Raw genomic sequence first — 20381 nt, forward strand, 5'->3', positions numbered from 1 at the left:
ATGAGCCCTCCAGCCCACCATCAAGTGTTGACTCAGATGTCATTGACTATAACCATCCAACCATACGACGTGAACTAATATCTGACCTTTGCGCAATTGATCCAGTCACTGCCAACGAAGTCCTCGAACGGTATTCTCTGAAGACTACTTCTAACGGGTGGTGCCACGAGACTATATTGCGGGAGTCTAAGGAGGCGGGATATGTTCAGGTTTCTTGGGCAGGCGCGAATAAGTTTGCCTGTCTACAGACACTGGTGATTTGGGCCAACGCCGGGGAAGTCAGGGCGGGGGAGGATGCTTCGCACTTATGCCACCACCCCCGGTGCTTGGTTAAGGAACATATCATTTCGGAGCCAACCATCACTAATCAGTCCCGAAAGGGATGTCGTGTTTGGGTGGACTGTAACCATGATTGCGAGAAGAAAATTTTCATCTGTCCCCATCAGCCAGCATGTATTAAATATTGTGAGGGTTATCGTGATCACGAGGAGTTTATGACAGAGGGACTATGTCTAAATGTGAACGACCAACCCCTGGCTAGAGTGGTGAGAGCGGGACCAGTGCCAGAGAGAACAGGGAAGAAGAGGAGGAGAAGCAGGAGGAGAAGAAGAAGGAGAAGAAGGAAGCAGCCTTCTACTACCCAACCCCTTGTTCACTAAACTTCAATCAATCAATCAATCAATCAATCCACATTTCAATATTTCAACTACCCAGTATCTAGCTTGTTCGGGCTGATATGGCCGCTATGCTGGGGTGTTGGTTCCCACTGAAAAACAAAGGAATTCAAGGTAAGTCCCTCAGCCAAGCATAAGACCTGAGTCAGATGACATCCGTCGAAATATTCTTCATCAAGTCTGCCTCGAGCTCCTTCTCCAAATTTCAAATTTCTAGTTTCTAGAACTTATGCCCGACCAGCATGAGTACCCGCGAACGGCCCCTCGGCCCCACCAGACAGCCAGTCCCAAGCCATCGCGATTTTGGGCCCATTTGTTTTAGGCAAAGCACAGCATCAGATCTACCATTCCAACCAGTGGTCGAACTCAATAGTCTTCCGGAGACCGATCCCTGTACTATCCAATGAATTAGTCTATCTATCACAGAATTGCTTGATAAAGTGCGCAAATTACTGGAAGTAGTCTGCGACCAAGAACTCACCACACACCTGGATGAAGTCCTATGTCATACTTCCACACGGGGCTATTGGATTTTCGTCACAGAATATTCCTTTTTGACTCTTGCAAAAGCGCCTTGGGCGGTAGAATACCTAGTGAAAGTGACTGAACGCAGCCTGGGCCCCCAGCCTACCAGCCTACCAGCCTATAGGTGCATCAATCGATGAATCGGATCAACGGAGTGCCTTTCCTCTTCACTGAGACCGATATGATGGTAAGCGCCGGCGCATACCATGAACTTCATGTATAGATGACGGTAGCCGGCACCCATCATCTGGCAGGGCTCATAAAGAAAGCACCCTGCATATCCTGAAACTCGTCCATCTGCGAAGGATCTCGATAAAAGCCCCTCTGTTCCGGGCCGATTGTGAAGCCAGCGCTTGAGTCAACGGGTAGCCAATTTGCCGTGCGGCGGGTGGTGCCATCGGGCATTTCCAGGATAGTCTCACTCTCCGACTCATCCACATGCGCATGTCCATGCACCCCGTCTACCCCGCGCGTGGGCGAGAAATAATCCCCTTCATTTTTCGGTCGGGGATCTGGGGCTGTGTAGGGCGATCGGGAACTTGAGCTTGAACTTGAACTTGAAGTATAGGTTTCTCTTTCCCTCTCCCTCTCTCTCTCTTTGTCCTCGTCGGATTCCCAGCGCGACGAGTGAGACATTTCGGGGGTGCTGCAGAGTTCGGAAATCGGGGAGCCTGGAAAGGTCGGGTAATAGTGAGACTGAGCCGGTGGGGTCATGAAGAGGGCCCTTTCGCTGGCACTTTGGGAGAGGAGGTTATTTTCGGTGTCGTGGTGGGTGGCTGTGGGTGTCATGGTTTGATTTTGATATTCCTGCATGAAGCTATGATTTTCAACGATTAGTTATTTCCTTGGCGAAGACAGAAAAAAATGATTCTCTGGCAAAGCTCGGCTTGGCTCACCTGTTCCTCCATGAAGCTTCTAGCTGCTTTCGCTGGTCATTGACAAGGCCGGCCTCGTACCATGACTGGGGATACGGTGGCAAAAACACTTGTTTGCTGGCCATTTCACTGTTCCAGTCCATTTGATCCATTTGATCCAACTGCGGGAGGTATTGCTCAAAGTCGGTTTGCATGGGAAAGCCTGCAGCCATCAAGACTTGCTGGTCGAGTTCTTCTTGGGTCATCAATTGGGGCTCGGCCATTTGCGCGAGATGCGCCGGCCACTGAGCCATGGGGTAGGGGTAGTCGGTGGTCATCTTGAAAGTAGGAGGGCTTGGTGTGGATAAAACTTGACGTCTTCAAGTCCAATGTGCTCATTCCCTTGCAAAACAAAAATGATCTTTGCCGTCGAAGATGGGTGCAACTGATTCTCAAATATTCCACGGACAAGTATAGTAGGTACGTACAAAAAGATCCTGGAGAATGATTGAACCCCGCAAACCTGGGGAATCTTCCATTTTATTTCATCTTCAGGAACCAAAGCAGAGCTAAAATAAATTGCGGAGAACCAGGAGAGACGCAGTGCTGCAAGCGAGCTCCGGTCGGTAAATTAAACAGCTCCCTCCATGTACTGGGATCACACCAGATGAAAGTGAATACATCCAAACAAAAGGCCAACAGTAGCACTCCACCCGACAGACCGCATGATCCTCAAAGTCAAAAACAACGAAAATAAATTGTCTCGAGAATTAACCGACCCCGGATTCCCCGCGTCGGGCCGAATAATCGAGCCACGCGGGCCAACGATGCACCAATCGGTGCATTTGTCTCCCATCACTGCATCTTTTTAACCGAATTTCCCCGCAAGTCGCCACGAGAAGTTTGCAGTTCTGCAGGTGTACAGATGTAGTCTGCAGACTGCCAGGTACGCGAAACGACGAAGAACAATGGGTGTAGTTCCTTGCCGGGTATGGTTAGGGGGTAAAGCCTGTTCGGTAGAACTACGAAGTACTAACTAACTAGTAGTTATACTTGGTAACTAGCCAGGGTACTTCTGCACAACGGTAAATAAGCAATGCTTATAAGTATAGTTTAATATGTGCATGTATACTACTGGTATGCGCTATTTACAATCATAATGTGCACACCGGGGCAGAAGAGCCGCCGCTCTCCACTCAGCTCATACTTGATTTCCGCTCGCCTTACGCCGCCGAATATAATACTGCGCACCAAGAATGGCCGCGAGGCCCCATGATGCTCCAGCCAATGCACAGATCGCCGTCAGACCGTGCGTGTACTTGGGCGCGTCTGCGGTGCGGAAGATCTGAGAGCCGGAGATACCAGCACAATTGGCCGCCATAACCACCAGGCTGGAAGGAAAAGTTAGTATCCTTGTAACTTTACTTTTGAGGGAAGTTTCAGGGAGAGAACTTACGCCATGGCAACGCTTCGCTCCTGTGGGGTGCGACAGTAGATAGACAGCCAGCCTACATTGAGAATGCTGTTTCTCACCGTTAGTATTTACCCGGGGTAAAAAAAAAAAAGGCACAACACAGGGGGGGAACTTGACTTACTGCATGCTGCAATAGGAGACATTGGCGACCGCAATCACTCCATATCGATGCCACTTGTCAAGTGTGTACGGCGCTGTCTTCAGGCAGACGTATGAAATAACATTCCAAGTAATGGAAATCAACACAAAGGGTCCTCGATGACCAGTCCAGTCTCTGTTAATCATTAGAAATCTGTCGGAAACCCCCGAATTCACTTGATCGGCTGGTTTATGGTAGCCCATAAGCGAAAGAATTTTGGGCTCAACTTACGAGGCAAACGACAGAATGGTCAACCAGACGATACTGCAATACACCGGGACCGAGGTCAAGGCATTAGCCTTGATGGAATCGAATCCAAGCGCCTTGATCATGCTGGGGGTATATTGAGTGACACCCTGGAATCCGGACATGGAGACAAGAGTGAGGAAGACATGCTGCATGATTCGCGGCTGTTTCACGGTGTTTTTAATATCCGACCAAGTGATCTGGATATGGCCTTGTGCCTTTTGTGGGTCATCCAGCAGGACGCGATTGCGAATGATGTGTGATTCGCGCTCGGTGAAGTAGCTCCAACGACCAAAGGAGATGAGTGGCCGGCCATCGCCTACCTTTGGTGGGACGAGGAGCGTGAAGAAGATGCCGATGAATAGGGTGAGAAGGCCCTCCACTGTGTTGGTGTTAGTCTATTCAACAGAAAGACGACGGATGTTGAACCGAACTAACCCAGGAAGATCCATCTCCATCCTTCCATTCCATGCGTTCCGGACAAGCGCAGCAGGCCAGCGGAAATCAGGCTGGATGTCGCTGAGGCGAACATCTGGCCATAAAAGAACAGACTAGTACGCATACTGGTCTCCTCCTCCTTTTATACCAGGTGGACAGGTAGTATAGCGCACCTAATCATGTTAGCTTCAACCGCTCTGCTCGCTTTTTGACCTGACCCAATCTGACTTACCAGGAATGAAACCGCCCTCGCAGAAGCCCAGCAAGATGCGAGTGACAAGGAATGCAGGATATGACTGAACAAACGCTTGGAAGGTCGCGACCAACCCCCAGGCAAAGAGTTGACCTGAAAGCCACACACGAGGCCCAATTCGTTGCATGATAATATTGGAAGGGATCTCGGCGAGAACGATGCCGGCGGAGAGCAATTGAGTACCGATGTTGATCTGGTTGGTGGTGATATTCAGGTCTTTGGTGATAGTCGAGGTCAGAACGGCGCTGATATTGCCTCGGTCCATCTGGAGACAGAAGAAGGCGAGGGCCAGGGTCGGTAAGAGGATGAAGTCGATTCTATCAAAGCGACAGAGTCAGTTTTCATGTCCATTCGAAATTATCCTGCTGGTCCAGTGTGCAAGTATTGATGTTGATACGAACTTGCGTCTCACAGCCGACTCCTCTTCATCCCAATCTTTAACAATTCCATGGTCTATTTCACTCGGCGGTGAGTCAATGACCTTTTCATTGATGTGTTTCTCATCGAAACTCGTCCGATCGGACATCGTGAAGGCGATGATGAGCGAAGAGATACTTTGAAAAAGATTTCGAGAATATCCAACAAAGCCAGTGGGTACCAGACATTTTATACATTTTATTTTCTAATCTGCCGAGATGCAGATAAAAAAAAAACCACGCGTATTCGGGGAATGTTGGAATGTTTAGTGTTGTCGACACGGCGGGGAGATATGGCGCAATCATCAATCATCATCGCGAGAACCGCCCCAGTTTTCTCTCTTCCTTTCCGCGAATGTCATTGCCATTGGCTGTTAGCAATTGCGAGGCTTACGCAGGATGTAATACGCATTTCTTAAGCCAGGCTCGGCTATTGTTGCGATTGTACAGTTATACCGTGTGGCGTGGTAGTGCCAGTGGTTTACCCTTACGAGGCCGTTTACGATCACCAAGTGCATGGCAGTGCAGTGCAGTGCAGTGCCAGTCGATTTGACATTTGAATTTCCCCTGCTCATTACTAACAATAGATATTTTATGCCTTTGAATCTGCTCTCTGTAATCATGATCGTGATGGTACTAATATATACAATCTAACGCTAGAACTTGGATGTGTCTTCTAGTAAACCCGCTACACCCATGCATCCCACGGCAGTCCATAACGAGTTGTCAATGGCACCTGCGCACCTTCAGCCGCAATAATATAGCCATTGGCACACCAGTCAAAAGATACACCGGGCTGCCCCCCCGTAGAAAGCATCAAATCCTTCGTCCAGGGCCTCGCGGAGGTTACTGACAGAGCCATCTGGCTGCAGGACATTCCATGGCTTGATACATGTAACTCCCTGGCACGATTTAAGCACCAGAAGAAGTGCATCCAATCGACTAATGACCTGCGAAAGACTACGGCCCAGTATTTGGGGCTCTTCTGTTGCTTTCGAGGTGGTCTTCGGGTAGAGGTTGTGTAGTTGATATGGATCGGTCTGTTCAGTTAGTTCCGGACCTCTTCTGTTTTGAGCTGGGAAAATTACTCACCGATAGATCGTAAAGTTCATGCTCGTTGTTGCACCAGACCGAGTAGTAGAAATTGTACCCTTCGCCGAGCAGGCGTACCGATTTGTAAGTGTTGTTAGGGAACTGCGGTAGACCATCGGGGCCTGAACAAATGAAATGCAATGATTAGTATCGTGTCAAACTGACCCTAACAGAATGTCTTTCTCCGGGGGGACAGAAAGGAAAGACTCACCAATAGCACTGTAATCCCCTTCCACCACTGCTCTTCCCCAATACTCCACCGTAACATGTTCATGTCGCGTACCCGAGAACCCTTCCGTGACCGGGATGGCTGTTCCATCGAAATCCTCACGAGCCGGGATCCCCGCCAACTCAAAGATCGTCGGGGCCAGATCAATATGCGTCGTCACCGAATCCTCGACCCCGCCTTCCGCAATCCCAGGACCCCGAATGAAAAGCGGCACGCGGATATCCTCTTCAAACCCACAGGTCTTTCCGGGCGGCAACCGGTGCTGACCAATATGGAACCCATTGTCGGAGGTGTAGATGATATAAGTATTATCCAGTTTCTCACTCTGTTCGACGCGCGATACGAGCGCATCCACCAACTCGTCCACGCCTTGCAGGGCGCGGAGACGCGAGCGGTAGAAGTGGTCGTTGTAATCCACGACCGTCTGATTCTGCTTAGGCAGATCCCTGACCCAACTCACACCACTGGGCTCGTCGGGATTGAAGTTCTTGTTCCGGGGGACTTTGACATTCTTGAAGAGATGCTCGTGTCGCTCGAGTGGGATCGGGGCGGTCATGATGGGGATTTCTCCAGCCAGTGCTCTCCCGGGATTCACGTCGGAATGAGGAGCGACGGGGGCGACGGTGAGGAAGAAGGGTCTTTCACCCTCGAGAGCATCATCGAGGAAGCCGAGTGCCTTTTTTGTGATCACGTCGGTTGTGTGGTAGCCCTCGTAACTTACGGGGGGGATCTTGGTTGCGCTGATAGGTGGAGTTGAGGTAGGAGTAGGTGTAGGGGTCGAGGAGGAAGTCGGAACCATTGAAACCATTGACGTGAGGGCTATGGTAATTGTCGACTGTGTGTGCATTGAAGAGTTTGCCGGTGTAGTAGGTGTCATAACCGGCTTGTTGCAGCCAGACGGGGAGGAAGTTGTCGTTGAAGCCCCGGTCGACAAACTTGGGATATCCGCCTACAAATTGTCAATATATCATGTTAGATATATGCCAAAGAACTGTCCATGCTGCCCTTGATTGAATTCCACTTACCATATGGGGGGGTGAACATCCGTTACATTGGTGTTATGGGCCTGGCGACCAGTCCATAGACTCACGCGCGATGGGCAACAAAGAGCGGTGGTGACGAAGTGATTGCGGTAAAAGGTGCCCTGGTCGCGAATATGGCGGGTGATATGGGGAGTGTAATCGATTGAGTCCAGCTGCAAGTCTTGATCGTCGGTGATGACGAGGAGAATATTTGGTGGAGAGGCGGAGGAGGAGGAAGAGTGCGGAGACGCGAGGACGGACTGCAGGGCATTTTGGAGGTTGAAGTTGAGGTTGGAGCTAGCTGCACCCTGGAGGAAAGCCGTGGCCAGCGAGAGAGAGAGCTTCATGATGACAGTGACAGTGGCATGAGATGCAGAGACTTGAATCCAATGTGACAATCCAAAGTATTAATTGAAAGTATTAATACTCTCCAAGTGTAGTAAGAAGAGTGGAGCCGTCGGCAATGATTGTGGGGAAGGTGATGATGCCATTGCAGCTCACTTTGAGCAATCGATGCTAGTTACGATATAGTACTAGTACTAAGTAACTAGTACACTAGTCACTAGTTAGTACACCTGCATTGATAAAGCAATGCACGATCTGATCTAGATCTGCTATACTCCGTCCCCAGGCATTGCCATGCAGGTTACACAGATGATATCGGGTGATACCACAGCCAGTCGAGTTTCTTATTATTTAGTATACTGTACAAGTAGACTAGCATTAATATACTCGGGATGTATATGGTCTCTGATAGTAAACAAGTTCATACATGTTATAAGATAGCCCACTGTGAGTATTGCCCCACAATTGCGTGCTTCGTCGCCGCAATGACTTCACAATACCTTTAGGTAGCTGGAATCAGTGGTAATACTTAGGGATTAATATTAGTTTTAATATTAATATTATGAGTATCCACTGGCGTCCATGGATTACGCCATATCTCGCTTCTATTCATCGTGCCGGGTATACACTATACACTATACACTAAAGTTAACAATATCCTCTATACTCCCTACAGAGCAAGTCCAGTCCCCTTGCGCGTCCACCGATACAACGCCAAAACCGCCTTTCGCCGATGTCGAATCTCACTGGGATTCACCGGTCGGCCCCGAGCCTGCGCCACCGCACTCCGCATGACCTGCCGAAAACTGCGTTGGTACTCCGTGTTCAACGTGACCACACACGACTCGGTCGCCCGAATCATCGTCTCACACGCATTCAGAATTCCCTCCCCGGCCTCCTTCTGCAGCCGCTCCACGATGAGCAGTAGCAGGAAGCTCCCCTGCAACAGCTGGATGCCGAAAAAGTACGGCATGAAGCTGATATCCGGGTCGAACCGCAGGATCTGCTGCACCGAGTCTGCCGCTTCCAACGCGTGCGAAATCGTCGATGCAAAGGCTGGCGATGAGGTCCAGAAGTCTTTGTCTTCGATCAGGCTGACTGGATCCCATTTGCCAACTAGTAGGATATGCAGGACGTGCACCAGGTAAGATGAGTACGCGATCACTGTCTGAGTGTGCCAGGAATAAGCCTGCGACAAGGATCCCCCGTCGCCCGATTGTTGGTCGCCTTCGGGATCAGGTGCTGCCGTGGTCGCAGCAAACGTCGTCAGACTGGCTTTGTAGATCTCCAATTGGCCCAGGACCTCCGCTACATGGACCTCCCATGCCTCCTTCCCTTGAAGACGGAGTCCCAGTGTTGGGTGGTTGCGCGCTTGGTTCAAATCGATGAGTTCCCCCGTGATGGTCATGAGTGGAAGGAAGAAGCCGAGAATCGAGTGGTCGTGGCAGAGAAAGTTGGGGAAAACACGTCTCTTGTTTCGATCTCCAGATCGAATACACTGCGGTCCATCAGTGCGTGGGCTGTTGCTGTGGATATTTCCAGCCTGCCAGGACCCCTCATCCAGTGGGAGGAGTAGATCCTCCGACTCGGCGTCGAGGAGGGCAAGTGGCCGGTTGTAGCATAAGGCCAGATGTCGATCCATGATATACAATAGCCACCACGTACGACGCCGCTCTTCGCGATGTTCTTCGGTGATCAAACCGGTACTGTGAGGGTCGTGCTTTTCCTCACAGACGCAGTTTAAGCTCGGTCGAGATGGATTCGAATAGTCGAACGCGGCACCGCCGGGGGAGTTTGCCCACGCTCCGAGGGAGTAGCCAAAGGACGGGCTCGACCCATCACTTTGATTATCTATGTTCGACATCACTTCCATCTCCTGATTGAGCTTGAGTTCACGAGCCATAGTGAAGGCCGCATGCCACCTGGAATGAGAGTTATGTTAGCATAGAGCTGGTGGTGTGAGAAGTAGGAGTACATACCACCGCATACTCGCCGCTTTCTGCTCACTCGATGAAATAATCGATGCGACATGGATATATGTAATCACATCGTCAAGAGACCCTGCCGGTCCAACCAACCCTTTGTCATCCCCCACTCCTTCAAACGGGTGGTGAACTGCGGCTGTTGGTAATTCCTGCGGGACATTAGGATTCTCCGGTGGTTCCTGGTCTTTAAACGAGACATGAATCAATGGGCGAAGGAGACGAATGGTCAACGCGCAGAGGAATTGGCAGATCTTGCGACGTTGTAGTGGTGAAATGGAGAGGGAGAATGCGCGATCATCCACGGCGGCTACCCACAGCATACTCGCCAGCAATGCTGGACTGCTCGGTCGCGGTCGGTCGGTGCTCAGGAAAGATGCTTTGCGTAGGACATAGCAGTGGATGTGGTGGCACACGGGATGCATGTGTGTCGAGAAAGCAGAGGTGAAGTATAGTTCTAACAAATCGCAGACGAGTCGACGAGGGAGACTGGATTCAAGGAACGGCATGATGGGTTCGAGGACGGGGTATTTTAAACTTGATCGCGAGGTCGAGGACGCTCCTTGACCAGATTGAGAGTGGGTTTGTGCGGAGATGGACGGTAATCGCTGAGGGCGCTGGGGTGCATGGTGCTGGTAGTGATGCTGGTGGTTGCGTTGATGAGGATGAGATTGAGGGTGAGAGTGATGGCCGAGGTCGACAGGGTTCCAAATATCGTATAATCTCGGCAGTGGGCCTTCATTGCCATGTACGCCTCCTAAAATATCATAAGACTCGGGTGACAGGTGTGCGCTAGACAACCACTCCTCTGTCGCATTGGCCTCGGTCTCTGGTCGCGGATGTGGGCGCAAGCGCGGATGCGAGCGCGAGTCTTCCTCGACACTCGGCGCAGACAAACTGAGGTGATTGGAACCAATTCCTGGTGACCTGTGTGGGAAGGCGGATTCTGGCGACAAGGAGCTCTGCTGCAATGGAGAGAGGGCGGACTGAGAGACTTTCTGGTCACCGTTGGAGGTGGAGGCTTTGCGAGCCGAGGGATGAGGATGGCGATCAGGATCCTCATCCTGGTCATGATCTTGATCTTGATCTTGATCATCATAGTTCAAGGTCAACTTGGAGCGCGCAATGCGCCCTCGTTTGCGACGCTCACGGGTGAATTCGCAGTGGATGTCACTTCGTAGACATCGCGAACAGGGAAAGGCTCGGTCGCATCGGACCCTCCGCGTGTGGCAGGAATCGCAAGCGACTCGATTGCGGCGCCAACGTCGCTTTCCATTGGGGAGGTCAACGGGGCCAGGGCTTTGAGGATCCCCGTGGGATTCCATGTCAGGTCATGAGAATTGCATGAGGAGAAGGAGAAGATAAGATGTGAAGATGTGAAAATGTGAAGATGTGAAAATGGGGGGGAATGGAGAAAATGGGGAAAAGCGCGGGGAAGTACAAATGGACCACTCAGCACTGCCTCTAAACTTAGTTACTTAATTACTTAGGAGAACTAGGACTAGGACGAGTAAGATCATTAAATTAAATTAGGGAACTGAACGCTGATTTACCCCAAGTAGTCATTTTCGGTCCCAGTTTCTATTCTCATTCTCCTCTTTTCTCTTCTTCTGTATTGAGAGTTCCTTGGTATGGAGTGTTCATAGCACATCAAATGTCTCACATCTTCTCACTTCTTCTCTGTCCCCATTATTTCATCCTACTTCTCCTTTTCCTTCTGGAGAGCACTCTTAAATCGCTCCAACGCCCGTGTTCGACTCTCCGCGTGATCCACGATCGGCTTGGGATACCCATTCTTCGCCGCCACCCCCGCCGCCTCTTTGTTCCCGTAAGGATCATGAATCGCCTTGCCTGAAATATCGCGTAGCTCCGGAACCCACTTCCGAATATACTCACCGTTCGGATCAAACCGCTCGCTCTGTCTCAGAGGGTTGAAAATCCGGAAGTAAGGCTGCGGATCAACTCCAGTGCTCGATCCAAACCCCCACCCGCCATGGTTGGACGCAAAATCCCCGTCGATCAGAGTCTCCATAAAGTAACGCTCGCCGCGTCGCCAGTCAATCATGAGGTCCTTCGATAGGAACGACGATACCACCATCCGCGTCCGATTGTGCATCCACGCACAATGCTTCATTTGTCGCATCGCCGCATCAACAATCGGGAAGCCGGTCTTGCCATCACACCACGCCTGGAATTGATCTGCATCATACTCCCACTCGATGTTGGTGTGTTCCGGCTTGAAGCACTTGTTCATGCAGATAAATGGCCAGTGCGCGAGGACATGCTTGTAAAAGTCACGCCAGGCCACTTCGCTAATCCACGTCATGTACCCCTGGTCACCACGATCCAGCCAGTTCTTGTTCGATTGCTTCGCCGTCACCACCGCCGTTCGCGCACTGAGGGCTCCACAAGCAAAGTACGGACTGAGCAGCGATGTATTCTCTCCAGGAAGCATACTGCGCATATCCGCATACTTGTGGCCTTTGTCTTCGAGGAACTTTTCCAAACGGCGCATCGCTTCATGTTCCCCGGCCGGGTATAACTCCTCGAACCGCTTCTTCTCCTCGTTCGAGAGCTGTTTGCTCTTTGGCGACGCGGGGATCTGGCAGTCAAAAAGGTCGGAGAACTGCTTCCGTGCATCCCCGGGATTAGACCCCGGCTCCTCAGACAGTTCCAGGTAATCCGGATTCTCCTTGAGAAAAGCCAGCCAGGAGCGGAACCAGGGCGTATAAACCGCATACTGGTTTCCCTGCTGACTGCTCAGTGCACCAGGCGAGACCACACAGGTGTCGGGAGTAGGGCTGAAATCGATATCATTCGAGGCACACAGTCGAACGAGCTTGGCATCACGTCGGAGCTCGTCAACCTCGTATTCGATATTGCCGCAGAGGTGCTTCGCTTCCCACTTTTGGCACAGCTCAACCACGCGATCGGGGATTTTATTCCTCTTCTCCTGTGTTTCCATGTAGAGCGGGATATCGAGTTCGGCCAGGTCTCGCTGCAATCGGTCCAAGGTCCGCAACGTAAAGTCCACCCGAGCGGGACTTGTTAAATGAGCCTCAAAGTCCTCAGGGGATACAATGTAGAGACCGATGAGAGGCACCTGGTTGTCGCGGGCGAGTTGGAATGCAGTATGTAAGCCACGATTGTCGGATAACCGCAGGTCACTTTTAAACCAATGAACCACGGCTTTGCCTGCCTCAATCGAACGACGTTTGTCCGCGGTGTCGCGACATGCCTCTTGCAGTGTTTCAATGGGACGTTGGATGGTGCCGTTGGTGTACGCATTACATCGCTCATTGCTCATCTCGGGAGGGTAGAAGTCGCGCAGAACAATGCCAAAGTCTTCGGTCTGTTTCGCATTGGGGTGTGGCTCACGCAGGCCGGTACGACCTCTCTTGGACGCGTGGCCGTTTGGTTTATTATCGACGTCCGCATCGGAGGTTTTGCGTTTCGGCGGCATTGTGGATCTGCCAGTAGTTGTGAATGTGGATGTAGAGATGAGGTTGATTAAAGAGGTACGGGGTCGGAGGATACGGGAAGATGGAGGTTGGAGGAGGAGGAGTCGAGGGAGAACTTGGAGGTGAACAGGGATAAAACTTGTGAGATGCATCGATGGAATAGCGCGCAAACAGGCGCGCGGCCCCGATTAAGAGGCCAGCATCGGTCGGTCCTGGACGCGTAGGATGTCATCGATCGAGCGATCGGGATTCTTGACGTCACCCGATCCGAGGCTGGGATAGGTGGAATTCCATGGCTCAAGAATTGGAGGATCAAGTTGTTGGCAATATACACCTAGATAGTAGTAGTACATTCATGGATGGTGATCTGGTCGAATTCAAGTCGCACCAACTTCGAGTTCCAGGGTTGAAGGTTGGAAAGTTGAATTGATGGCACTAGTCTGGGGATCCACGTGATGAGTGTCAACATCTTCAAATTGAAATTAATTGAACACTCATCACGAGTATATCTTACTATATAATCTTAGACCTACCATAGTATATCTTGAATCTCGGTCATAATTCTTTTTCCGTTATCTCCGGTTCACGCGGGTTTCACGACGGAATTCCGCTGCAATTTGGGGTCCTCCACATGTTACTGGTTAATTCGACTCGCCATTGATTCCTCCAGAACCTGTTGCTACTAGTACTAGTAGTATTACATTACCAGTTGCTCACGCCTCGAAATAGATATCTAGGTAGGTATCCTTTTAAACACGCTACCGCCGGGGTTGGCCATTTCATTCCCGTCCAGCACTAAACGGAATTCAAGTTGATTCCCGATATCAGTAATATATAACTTCAAGGTTCGCAACTGAATTGCACAACATGACACTGCTAATGAACAACTTGAAACCCAAACTTTCTACTACTACTCCAGGTTGAACCGGATCCTCAGAAGTCGTTGAATTTGTAGAATTCTCAATCAATGGCAAAAACCGTCTTGATTACAGGTTGCAGCGATGGAGGCCTCGGAGCCGCAATGGCCAAGGTCTACCGTGCAAAAGGTTTCCACGTCTTTGCAACGCTACGCAATATGGCCAAGGCAGGATCCTTGGTCGGCATGGACGGTATAGAAACTATCGAGCTCGAAATCACATCGGTGGAGTCTATTCGTAAATGTGCCGATGCCGTTGCGAAATCCACTGGCGGAACACTGGATATCTTGGTGAATAATGCCGGCGTCAACGCTATTGTGCCCCTTCTTGATGCGTCTATCGATGATGCTAAGAAAGTCTACGATGCAAATGTTTGGAGTATTGTTGCAATGGCGCAAGCCTTTTCGCCTCTGCTCATTGCGGCCAAGGGCATCATGTGCAATATCAGTTCTGTATCTGGCGAAATGGTCTTTGCATGGGCGGGTGGGTTTTCGTCCATGACGATCCTATACTATCCTGATAGAGGAATAAGAAGCTAATTCTCTAGAACGTAGGTATTTATAGCAGCTCTCGCAGTGCCCAAACCAGGCTTTCTGAGACACTGCGTCTCGAGATGGCCCCCCTCGGCGTGCGAGTCGTCACGGTCGTTCTTGGTGGTGTGGAAACAAGCGGAAACAATCCTTTGAATATCCCCGATCTTGAATTGCCCCCAAACTCGCATTACCAGAAGATCACCAGTGTCATCGATCGCCACAAGAAGACTGAAATCCACCCGAATAAGCAGAATATCAGCATTGCCGCGACCAATGTGGTTGAGGATGTGCTGAATGGCCGCGGCCCTTTTATTCGACGCGGACAGGCCTCGACCCTGAGTTGGATGTGCAACACATTTCTTCCCTATCGGCTCTTCGTTTGGATGATTAATCGGGATTCAGCTTTGGATCAAGTCTGACACCCCAGTGTGGTGGTGGCAGATATAGAGAATTGATGGTCCATGGATAGGGGTATACTTTGTTCCCCTTTACAATCCGTAACTTCAATTGGAAATAGCTTGAACTTTGATGTACGGAATAAGAATTGCAAATTTCTGCCGATGCCATGACTAAAATATTGAGATTAGCGCCAGGGGTTACCCTATTTACTACTGTAAGTTTCTAGTATGTGTGTGATTGAGATTGTCCTGCACTTCCTTTCATCAACTTCAACTTACCTTACCACACGCCATCAGCATCAGCATCAGCATCATGATGATCAGGTTCCCCCCCTCTCTTCCCCTCAAAAATAGGACATTCCCAATCTCCCGCTTACAACGGGTTCCCCCTCGTCTCCCCCCCCCCCCCCAATCGGCCCCATCCACCGCCAGTCCCGAACCAACGAGGCCAGGAATGATCGGCGACTAAGATCGGCTCCATCGGCTCCATTGCCTCCTCCTGCACCACAATTGGATGCATCGGAGCCTTCAATAGTTCGAAGATGCCCAGACTGGTTCCAGATCCTTGGGTCCTCTTCCCAAACTGGTGAGCTTCTGGGGGGGAGCATCTGGGGCACCCTCCTGGCCCACCCAATCTGAAGGCGGGGATCCGAAGACCTTCACCTCCGGCACCTCCGCTCTTCCACGTCAATGAATGGGTGGGAAAATGTCTATCCCTGACGCTTGGACCGGGGATACGCACGAATAGTTTTCCTCTCCTCTTCCCCGGTCACTTTCTCCCTACAAAATCCCAACAGTCAGGAACCTTCCCTGCAGGAGGACCCTTGATCGACAACGCTCGAGCGCTGGCCACTCACATCATCCCTTTCTTCCCTTTTTGTTTCTTCTCGCTCTTTAACAAAACCCTGTCTCCCTCCCTTCCCCCCCTGCTCTTTCTAGATGTGTGCCTTCGACTCACCGTGAGCGATGTGCCCCTTCCGCTCATGTCAAAGAATACCGCTTCGGAGATCGCGGAGTCGCTGATACACAGATCCGACACCGGAGATCCTGTGCGAACTCATGTCTTTGCCGCTTTCGCTGCTATCGCCTGGTACAATGCCTTTGAGCTGATTGTCCTTTGTTTCGTCTCCTTCAAGCGCCGCCGTGGTTGCTATTTCTGGAGCCTCCTCATCTCCTCTATCGCCATCATTCCTAATGTCCTCGGCTATGTCCTTCTTTTATTTCGAACCGGGGTCTCTCCCTATATCTGTGTCACTCTCATCATCGTGGGCTGGATTACCATGGTGACTGGCCAATCCGTCGTTTTATGGTCACGTCTACACCTGGTGCTGCAAAATCCGAAAGTACTCTGGGGGGGTCCTATGGATGATCATCATCGATGCCATCATCTTCCACGTCCCCACAACGGTTTTGCTCTACGGAAATGTGGCCTCCCCTGTTGGCCCCTGGGGGAGCGGCTACAATGTCATGGAAAGAATTCAACTGGTCGGCTTCTGTCTCCAGGAACTCATCATTTCGGGCATCTACGTCTGGGAGACCGTGAAACTCCTCAAGCTGCGTCCAGAGGGCCGACCAAACGGAATCCTCCACCAACTCCTCGTCATCAACGTCGTCATCCTCGTCCTAGACGTGGCCATCGTGGCCATCGAGTACACCGGCTATTACTCAATCCAGGTGATGTTCAAACCCGTCGCCTACGGAATCAAACTGAAATTGGAATACGCCATCCTGGGGAAACTCGTCGCTGTCGCCCGCGGTACCTACAACAGCGAGGAATTACCCTCCAGCGCCCGCGAAATCAACTCCTATCCATCCTGTCCTTCCTACCCTTCATATCCATCTTCCCAAGAACCATCGCAGCTCAATTCGGAATCTCGCCGCAATGTCCCGCGGCAGTACAGCCCACCTTGGTTTTGGGAGGATACACACCCATCTAGCAATGCGTCTTCTAGACATTAAAAAGCTCGCCGCGACTGGGAACCCTCCCGTTCCACTCAGTCTACCCTGATATAAACGAGGCTGTGATACCCAAAACTTACATCATCATCTATTCGGGCGTTACATACCCACCCATCTCCTTATCCACCGGGCTCATTCCCGTGCATGTGTCACATAAAATTTCATTGGTATTTAATCAAAAAAGCTAGCTAATCTCAAAAGAACTTCAATGCATCGTGAATAGGAACATCATTGGTAATCAACAACCATGCTGGTGCTAGCCTGTAGCACAAGAACACTGCCAAAGACCTTATTCTGCGGATCAACCATGGTGGAAGCAACCGCACCAAGGGCATAGTACGTATCGGTCCCAATGCTGTCATCAATTGACGCACCGTTCTCGGCCAGAGTGCGGTTGCGACCGACGACGACGATGCTGCCCGACTTTCCGGAGATGTTATCATCCAACTCACTCCGCACGGCAGAGAGAGCTAGTTGGGTGGGATCGGTAATAGTTTCCCGCGCGGTGGATTGTTGGAAGACGACACGTTCCTTCAGTTCCTCGGGGATAGAATCACGAAGGGATTCGAAGAAGACAAGGTCAGACTGGCTATCCCTGGTCATGGATGCATTCTTGGAACTGGGTGCGGGGGACTGTAAGCCAGGGACTTGAATTATAGTAGCCGTGACCTGGTCGTTCTGCGCTAACTGTAGTACGAAGCGGAGGGCAAAGCGGTCGTCTTCGCCTCCAAGGAATGGAAGAACAATGTGGTGAGAGCGGTCGCCAGAGACCCTGCGCGACCATACAGATTGGATGCTCATTCCGCTGGCTGAAGGGTGGGGTGGAGTGGGTCGCTTGGGGGAGCGTGACTCGGGGTTATGTTCGATGAAAATACCAACATGGCCGGGGACTCGCTGGAGAACACTAGTGACGAAATCGGTGTATGATCCATTGTCAAAGCGACTGGCGGTATCAACTTCCAACCCATTGTGACGATCAGTCAGAGTGCCCGTTTCGCTCCAAGGGAGCAGAAGTAGGTCCGTCGTTTCCTGACTAGCCATGTTGACAACGGTATCAGCATAGCTGTGCTCTGGTACGACCGAAACGCCCGCCATGAGAGCAATGTCATGCCATTCTCCAAAGGCACGGAATGTGTTGACAACCGGGTCCCAGAGAGCCTGCTCACCAGCGGACACCCTCATGACACTGGAGTCACGGTCAGTCAGCTCCATGAGCCGGACGCCATGAACCCGAAGTGCGGTTTCATCTTGATCCGTCGAGATGGCGTCCTCAATGCCCTCGTCGGTTTGCTTTGGTTCCTTGGAAGGGTGGATGCGGGGGGGTTGCCAGCGCGGATCCACGATTGGGACTGAGCAGAGCGGCCAAAGTGCAAATGCCCGATAGACCGTCAAGACGAAGATAGGCGAGAAGCTTGCGGACTGGAACAGTTTTGAGCTGGTCCTTGACAGCAGTGACACTGTCAGAGCGGCGATCTTGCTGCAAAGGGTTACCATCCCAATCGATCTCTCCTCGGCGCCAGCGCTCGACCTTAGTCTGATACCAATCGGGGTATAGGGCGGTGGTCAGAGGCGTAGTCAAGAAGGTTGTGACTAAAGCCATGACGACAAAAATAGTGAAAGTACGAGTACTTAGAATCTTTGCCTGAAGACCAATATTCTGTGATGCATGTTAGTTTTTTGATCCTTTTGCTCTTCCCCTTCTAGATAACGCCGCAACTCACCAGCACGATCAATTCGACCAAGCCTTTGCAACTCATGAGCACACCGATGGAGAAGCTCTCTCTCCACAAAAGGCCAGTCCAGCGGGATGCCAGTGTGCCTCCAGCCACCTTGGCCGTGAATGCAATGACGATGACACCAACGACATAACCCCATACGATCCCACTATTCAGCAACCCGAGATCCGTGCTGAGACCGGAAAGTGTGAAATAGAGTGGCAGGAACAGCGCTGTTACCAAATCCTCGATCTTTTCTGTCAGCTTGATGGCGAAACCGCCCTCGTGAGGGCACATCAAGCCGATAACGAAGCCGCCAAAAATGGCATGCACACCGATGACCTGAGTGAAAAACGCAGATGCCAGGGCAATGAGCAGAGTCAGAGTGACAACGGATTGACTGGGCCCTTTCTGCAGGCTGCCAGTACGTCGGAGGAAGCGCAGGAAGACTGGGCGGAAGCCATAGATCAAGAAAAGCATGTATCCCACACAAACGAGAAGAACGTACAGTGCTGTGAGCCCAGAACCTGCATTCACCAAAGCCACGCACAGGGCCAGAAGGACCCACCCGACAATATCATTTCCAACACCAGCAGATAGAGTGATGACACCAACTCGGGTACCGAGAAGCTTCAGTTCGGTCAGGATACGGCAGAGAACAGGGAAGGCCGTGATGGCCATGGCGATACCGATAAAGAGGAGATAGGTGCCGAACTTGATCGGGACGGTGCCAGGGTCTTCCTGAAACTCGTGATATAGGCCGTAGGAGATAGCACAGCCCAGACCGAACGGTAGGATCATGCCAGCTGCCGAGACACTGACGGCGGTGCGCCAGTTACTGACGAGGAAGTGGATATCGGTCTCCAAGCCCACGAGGAAGAGGAACAAGATCAGGCCCAAGTTGGCGACGACATTGAGGTTGGGGATACTGGCAGTGGGGAAGATAGCTTCGGTGAATCCGGGGATGTGGCCCATAACAGAGGGACCTAGAATAATCCCACCGATGACCTCGGCGATGACTCGCGGTTGGCGGATCTTGGAAAGTGGCCAGTGGATGAGGCGACAAAGGACGATAATGATGACAGCCTGAATGATAAACACAACAATGGGGTTTTTTGTGTCATAGTGAGTGGGATTACCCCCCTCGAGGATACCTCCTTGTGGGGTAGCTCTGTTGCCGGCTGCGGTGGCAGCGGCGGCGGCGACGGTGGTGCTGTTCGCCATGATGCTGAAGCAAAGAAGCAACAGCAGCAGGGAACTCAGCAGAAGTTGGGGAATAAAGAGAAATTCTCAAAAAAGGCTCACTTGGATGGAGAAGCTGACCGCGTGTAGGCATCTAAGCCACGAGCGGTCAAAGACGCGTGGGTGCTCCAATCCAAAATGTGGAAATGAGCCCGTTCTTGGCTCCGATCCTTGGCCCCATCTGCACGCATCTAAACGGGCAAAGTGGGTCGACATTCCAACAGTATGCCGATGAGGGGTAGTCATTGGTTGGACGTCGTTGATCCCGGGGATTTGGCCATGCATCTCGGGTGTCAGTCACGTGGCATCTATTCACCAATAAGGTGGTCAATAAGTGGTCAATAAGCGATCACTTTAGGGATTCAATTAAGATCAGATGTTACTAGTATTCAAAGGAGTAAAGAATATTCCAGGACCAAGTTTTTGGAGTAGTCCCATGCTAAATAATTGCAATTTTCTGAGGTTTT

At 51.2% G+C, this 20381-nt stretch overlaps 7 protein-coding genes across 7 annotated transcripts; 1 reads left to right on the forward strand and 6 right to left on the reverse strand.

Moving 5' to 3' along the window:
* Positions 1-1442: 1442 nt before the first annotated feature.
* Positions 1443-2391, reverse strand: N7533_012830 (uncharacterized protein; the record flags this gene model as incomplete). The annotated part of the gene is made up of 2 exons (XM_057109480.1): positions 1443-2016; positions 2096-2391. 2 exons carry the CDS (start codon positions 2389-2391, stop codon positions 1443-1445), a joined length of 870 nt encoding a protein of 289 aa, XP_056954581.1.
* Positions 2392-3254: 863 nt separating this feature from the next.
* On the reverse strand, positions 3255-5129 carry N7533_012831 (uncharacterized protein; the record flags this gene model as incomplete). The annotated part of the gene is made up of 8 exons (XM_057109481.1): positions 3255-3444; positions 3510-3575; positions 3649-3801; positions 3898-4294; positions 4351-4444; positions 4477-4523; positions 4583-4920; positions 5005-5129. The coding sequence occupies 8 exons, from the start codon at positions 5127-5129 to the stop codon at positions 3255-3257; spliced, it is 1410 nt and encodes a 469-aa protein (XP_056954582.1).
* Positions 5130-5798: 669 nt separating this feature from the next.
* On the reverse strand, positions 5799-7709 carry N7533_012832 (sulfatase family protein; the record flags this gene model as incomplete). The annotated part of the gene is made up of 4 exons (XM_057109482.1): positions 5799-6059; positions 6112-6233; positions 6323-7289; positions 7392-7709. The coding sequence occupies 4 exons, from the start codon at positions 7707-7709 to the stop codon at positions 5799-5801; spliced, it is 1668 nt and encodes a 555-aa protein (XP_056954583.1).
* A 668-nt stretch (positions 7710-8377) lies between these two features.
* On the reverse strand, positions 8378-11014 carry N7533_012833 (uncharacterized protein; the record flags this gene model as incomplete). The annotated part of the gene is made up of 2 exons (XM_057109483.1): positions 8378-9629; positions 9687-11014. 2 exons carry the CDS (start codon positions 11012-11014, stop codon positions 8378-8380), a joined length of 2580 nt encoding a protein of 859 aa, XP_056954584.1.
* A 374-nt stretch (positions 11015-11388) lies between these two features.
* Positions 11389-13152, reverse strand: N7533_012834 (deoxyribodipyrimidine photo-lyase PHR1; the record flags this gene model as incomplete). The annotated part of the gene is made up of 1 exon (XM_057109484.1): positions 11389-13152. The coding sequence occupies one exon, from the start codon at positions 13150-13152 to the stop codon at positions 11389-11391; it is 1764 nt and encodes a 587-aa protein (XP_056954585.1).
* Positions 13153-14117: 965 nt separating this feature from the next.
* N7533_012835 (uncharacterized protein) lies at positions 14118-15019 on the forward strand (the record flags this gene model as incomplete). The annotated part of the gene is made up of 2 exons (XM_057109485.1): positions 14118-14550; positions 14622-15019. 2 exons carry the CDS (start codon positions 14118-14120, stop codon positions 15017-15019), a joined length of 831 nt encoding a protein of 276 aa, XP_056954586.1.
* Positions 15020-16357: 1338 nt separating this feature from the next.
* On the reverse strand, positions 16358-20105 carry N7533_012836 (Kha1p; the record flags this gene model as incomplete). Its single annotated transcript, XM_057109486.1, has 5 exons — positions 16358-16621; positions 17204-18306; positions 18344-18614; positions 18679-19900; positions 19978-20105. The coding sequence occupies 5 exons, from the start codon at positions 20103-20105 to the stop codon at positions 16358-16360; spliced, it is 2988 nt and encodes a 995-aa protein (XP_056954587.1).
* Positions 20106-20381: the final 276 nt, after the last annotated feature.

Source organism: Penicillium manginii, assembly GCF_028828005.1.
Source record: "Penicillium manginii strain IBT 31320 chromosome Unknown utg000009l:1.0-3297300.0:1.0-3298630.0, whole genome shotgun sequence".
NCBI lineage: Eukaryota > Fungi > Ascomycota > Eurotiomycetes > Eurotiales > Aspergillaceae > Penicillium > Penicillium manginii.